At 38.4% G+C, this 6,000-nt stretch overlaps 1 protein-coding gene across 1 annotated transcript in view; it reads left to right on the forward strand.

Moving 5' to 3' along the window:
* The window catches only part of LOC113590390 (lysine-specific demethylase RSBN1L-like), a 47,613-nt gene that overhangs the window by 30,539 nt on the left and 11,074 nt on the right, over positions 1-6,000 (forward strand). Inside the window, exons 4-5 of the mRNA XM_035523574.1 lie at positions 4,993-5,130; positions 5,259-5,401. Of these exons, the coding sequence (XP_035379467.1) occupies positions 4,993-5,130; positions 5,259-5,401 (281 nt within the window). The remainder of the gene's footprint in view (positions 1-4,992; positions 5,131-5,258; positions 5,402-6,000) is intronic.

Raw genomic sequence — 6,000 nt, forward strand, 5'->3', positions numbered from 1 at the left:
ATTTACATATCAGAGATTGCCGTTTCTGGCAGTGATCTAATGTTTGGTCCTTCTGATCTGAGTTCTACAGCTTTTGCACACCACACACTTCAGGGACCTCCTTGCTTTCCACTCCTGTTTCATCTTAACTGATCCTCAGCCTTCACGTCAGGTCTTTTTTTGTTTGTTTTTTGTTTTGTTTTGTTTTTTTGACACATTTCTGTCTTTGTTAATATGTGTAGCATGCTTGATTACACTGTCAATCATGCAAGCCTTGGTAAAACACACAACTCCTAGAGACCAAGAACATTCTTTGGTAAATATTGATATAAACCTTTCTGATCCTCAGGGCTATAATTTTTCACACACAACCACAATTGAAAACATTGTAGATGATCATTGAACATATATTCTGACTAAAAAAAACAGAACACACACACACACACACACACACACACACACATACACATATATATATATATATATATATATATATAGCTTGATCACTGTTTCATTTGTATAATTATAGTTCTAGCACTGTTTCATTTTTATGATTATAGCTCTATCACTATCGTTTTTATAATTATAGATCTTCACTGTTTTGTTTGTATAATTATAGCTCTATCACTGTTTCATTTGTATAATTATAGCTATATCACTGTTTCAGTTTTATGATTATAGCTCTATCACTATCATTTTTATAATTATAGATCTTCAGTTTCATTTTTATAATTATAGATCTTCACTGTTTCGTTTGTATAATTATAGCTCTATCACTATCATTTTTATAATTATAGCTCCATCACTGTATCATCACCTACCTGAATGCCATATTTTTGACATCCTTTCAGACACTTCTTACTTGTTTTTCATTTGGCACTTAATTCCTTAAGGCTCACAATCTTGTCACAATTTTAAAAATATTTTTGCAATTTTCCTTTTACATAAGACAAAATCATAAAAGAATGGGGGGAAAAAACCCAAACAAGCAAACATTAATAAAGGGACGGGGGACACAACACATGCACATATATTAAGACAAACATTTTTCGAACTGCGTTGTAACCGCATTCCTAAAACAAGGGCTTTGCTGGAGACGTTGCAGGGAACCAAAGGGACCGTCTTAAATATTGGGGAAATTGGGGAAAACGTCTTGTTCGGCATTATGGTCCGATTATAAAATTTATGTAAATATGCATTAATTAATTAATTAATTAAAAGCTATAACTCAAAGATGGTTGCAGCCTGACACCTCCCCTGACTTGCTTACTCAGAACAACTACAAACAGACAATTATACAAAACACTGGGATAAATGGAATACATAATAATAGTCCTAACTGAACCTATGCATAAATATTCAATATAAATAAGAATGTTGTCCATTATGTAATATAATATTCGATAATATTTTCCAGTTGACATGATCCTTTACCTTTGATAAATGATAAAACCCATCTTTGAGTTATAGCTTTTAATAGGTTTTACAACACAGTTCACAATTATGAACTACTTCTTTGAGGCAGATTGCCATATTTATAGTGGATGGCTATCACACACTCAAAGCCAGCTGCAATGGTTTGCTTCTTCTAGCACACCTTTTAACAATGAAGAGTGGTAGTACTGTTACTGAACTGCTAAGATATACACTTAGAATATTTTATGTCAGATTGGAAACCAAGTAACACAAGTTAACATAAGTGGATGGAAGTACTGTGATGTCCAGTTTGGAGTGTGTGGTGAAATGGTCTCAGATTCTCATTGTGTGTGTGTGAGAGAGAGAGAGAGAGAGAGACAGAGAGAGACGGAGACAGACCCGGACACCTTCAGCTTTTGCTTCAGTGAATGAACACACACGCACAGTATTCTGTAAATAACACTCCATAAATCCATATCCATAAATCTAACCCTATTTCCTTATGGACAATAACCAAATCCCTCCATGCTTTCCTATCATAATGAGGACATTTGGTCCTCACATAAAGCTAAGAACATGGCCATACACAAAAAATACACATACATTTGGCTCCAGAGCAGTGACTCAACCCCAGCAATGGAACAGAGTGACTTCTACACACACACACACACACACACACACGCACGCACACACACAGAGAGAGACAGACACACACAGGGGGAGGCCTTCCTGTCTCCCTGCCTCATGCTGTTCCTTAGAACATGAGAAAAAAGAGCAAGGAACTGTAGAACTGGATTTTTAAGAAAAAGGGAAGAAGAGGGGCACAAATCGTCTGCACTAAGACACATCGTTTCATTGCATGTAGTCATTAAGGACTTTCTTGTTATGTCTGCATCTGCTGTGAAGCCAGATTTAGTAGTCATCAGCTCTGGAAAAAAACAAAGTAATGGTGCTCTAATAAAAAAAGCTTTCGTTGCTTGCTCACACTCTTCTGTCTATTCTGTCTCTTTCTTTCACTCGCTCTAACACACACACACACACACACATTTATATGGCAGCACAATTAACATATTCTGGATCACCGTTTGGATTTTGATTAGATAATGCACGTATTTCTGCAAAGGTGTTAATGAATGGCATTTGCTGCATGAGCTTTGAGTCCGCTTAACAAATCTGATATTCCTGTATAGATTCTCAGATTGTTCCAACAATGGTCAAACTGCCCCACCAATAGTAGGTGTTATCATTGTTGACATGTCAAAATGTGCTTAACACTGTTGACAGTCATTGGCAACCCTGTTTCCATACTGCACAAAATAATCGCATCTGTTTATTACCAAACTATGCGCTGTCTGTGGGCACAATTTCTGCTATTACCATTCATTTTCAGACCAGCCCCAACACAGCTGTTACAGACATATCTGCGTTTGTGCATGAGTGTTTTAAACCTGTAGTGAATGCATATTTTGTGTATTTTTATTTAACCTTTAATGATTTATTGCCAGAGTAATTATTTGTCTGAAGTACTAACTGAAATATACTGATATTATTGAATGCTTTTTTGTGTTACTATCCAGACTAAAAAAAATTTCTATGTAAAACAGTACAAAAAGCTATTAAAACAACTGTAAGAACCATGTAAAACAGTACAAAAAACTAATACACAGTAACACAAACTTTTTTCTCAAACGAAGAAGCAGAGAAGAATTTACCATGAGACTTTTCTTTTTGGGTCAAATAAACCCATACTGACCTGATGATAAAAAGCTTTAAACATCATTTTCTTGTATATACATTTTTATTTCCCTGGCTACTATATCTCAAAATCTGCATTTTTGCCATCAGTATTACAGAATTTTGGAGAAGGGTGGGAACCTTTTAAATAATGTGTCCAAATAAAACAAACCAGTGCACCCACCTAAAATTCACTTTCTCTGGAACAGATGCTCATGCTCTCTGTTCTGCAGTTAATGAAGGAGCTAGCTGGTGCATGACTACACTAGCTGAAGACGCAGTGGCAATCATGAGGTTAGACCAAAGCCAATCCTAGCTAAATGCCAACCATCACCACCCCGCTGCACCCACCTCTGCCAAATACAGAATCCATATGCCCGCCAGAGATGCATTCTAACTTAAACCTTTGCCACGTGGCTTTCTGTCTAGTCCTCTGCTTTTTGGAACAGAGCAAAACTGCATTTCTGGAAGGGTTTATCTTAAATTTAGCCTTCTGGCTAGCCTTTAAGTCTGAGAACCATGAGAACAAAACAGCTATGCCAGTTTGCATAAGCACACAATGTTTGTAATAACATTTTCTCTGACATAATGGAATGGTAATTAAATGGCTCATTTCAAGTTTAAGCACCCATCAGGGGGACAGACTTGATGTAGATAAAGAGAGACAAAAAGAATCTGTCAGAATTTGTCAGTTTTACAGCTGTAGAAATGAAAACACATGCTTGTCTTTTCAATTACAGATTGCAAATCTGATCTCTGATATTAGGGATAGTATATAGGCTACAGTAAAATAAGTGAATCTGAGTCTCATCATGCATGCACAATGAAAATAAAGGTAGTCAAAAATGGCTTGCATTTAATATGTGAGGAGTGTTGACTATGAATTGCTTGGTGTACTGCAACAAGCTTACTTCAGCAAAGGCCAAATCAGCACAGCTTATTGTTGCACTCTGAAATAACTTAACACCATAACGAATATAATACACAGTACTGCTGGTTAGTATGAGATTCAGAGTGTGGCTGTAAAGTTTAATCACATTTATTGCAGTTGTAGAACACTGGTACAGGGGTCTCTAGTCAGATAACCAAAAATCAAAGATTTTTGCGTGTAGCATTCTGGCATGGAACTTCTAATATTGATATACTTAGTCCAGTGCGAGTTTAGTTATGCTTTTATTGTCATCATATCAGCAAAATTGTTGGATGATTGTCTAGTCTAACGGTACCTATATTAATATTGGTGTCAGATCCAGCAATCCCACGTGTACCTTAAAATGTCTATGGGAGATTCAGCCCCAGTAACGTTTGATCCTTTGAGCCGATGGCTGAGGCAGAAGAGGATGTGGCACGCTTACAATTGCCTCAAAACCCGTGCCTGGGCTGAGCAGGCTGCAGTTACGTGCAGCGGATGCAGGAGGATTGTCTGTGGTAGTGGTGCGTGCGTGCGTGTGTGTGTGTGTGTGTGTATTATTTGTTCATTCTTTATATCTTTCATGTGTGATGGCAGCCGCAGCTCCAGCATCTACGCAGAAACCTCAAGCATGCATTGAAGGGGGGGTGGGGGTGGGGTTGGGAGAGGGAGGAAGGAGGAGGCTGCATTTGGCCTCTCCCTGGGGAATCAGCAGTAGTCAGGCCCTAATCTGTCTCTCAGCAGCGTTTGATCCGTCTGTTGCCTGGAAGATCGGATTCTCCAATAACCTCTTTCTTTCTCTCTCTTTCTCTCTCTCTCTCTCACCCTCACATTTTCATTTTTTCTTCTATCACACACAATCACACATGAACACAATAATCATCATCTAAAAATGAGTCTTTGTAGTGTCGTGCTTGCTAATGTAGTATGCTGTCTGTTCTCTATGGCTGTAGGTAAAGAGAACATATTCTCATGGCACGTACCGAGCTGGGGCCATGCGCCAGATCAGTCTGGTGGGAGCTGTGGACGAAGAGGTGGGAGATTACTTCCCAGAATTCCTCAGCATGTTACAGCAGTCCCCCTTCTTGGAAGTGAGTATATAAATCTAAGAACCTAAAGCATATCAAGCACAAGAATTTGATCCAGAAGTACAGAAGTAAAAAGGGCTGCATGTGCGGTGTGTGTGTGTGTGTGTGTGTGTGTGTGTGTGTGTGTGTAGCGTACTCTACCATGGGGAACGTTTTCCAGTCTGAAGCTGAAGAGCCCTACAGAGAGTGATGATGGGCCCATTATGTGGGTCCGGCCTGGAGAGCAGATGATCCCTGTCACTGACATGCCAAAGTCTCCCTTCAAAAGGAAAAGGTAACAATCTTCTACTAAGGACTTCCACCTGCTGTTGTAAAACTGTTAATAGCAGTATAAAACATATGTGACACACATTTTTTATGTTTGAACAGCTGTGTCAAGTTAGGCGTTAATTCCTAATTTAAAGATTGGAAATAAACCTCCAAGCCAAGAGTATGTGCTATAAAAGGTGTGCATATCAGTATGAGACATCAGTACTGAAAAAAGTGTGTGTTTTATCCTGTGTACGTCTGGTCAGTAGGTCTGCACCATATGTGGGCTTATTGCATCTTTTATTGCAATATCGGTCTTTGTGATCTCACAAAAAGCTGTGATATGCATAAGAGCCCTCAGATTTTGTGTGCTGTGAGCAACCTAACAATCTGACATTTCAGATGGTATTGCACAGTACATGGAATGTTAAGTGCTTTTTCAGGAGTAAACATTTCAATACTCTAGTTTTCAATACTTTTGAATCTTCTTTTAAATGGATTGACACTACATTTGATGTTTCTGTTATTGGGTGGGCAGAGGCTTGTAGGGAATTCACATGTTACATGTAACCAGAAGTCATTCTTTTAAAGTGCCAGATGTATAGTACAGTTCTTATCGATCAG

Source organism: Electrophorus electricus, chromosome 2 (genome assembly GCF_013358815.1).
Source record: "Electrophorus electricus isolate fEleEle1 chromosome 2, fEleEle1.pri, whole genome shotgun sequence".
NCBI classification, from domain to species: Eukaryota; Metazoa; Chordata; class Actinopteri; order Gymnotiformes; family Gymnotidae; genus Electrophorus; species Electrophorus electricus.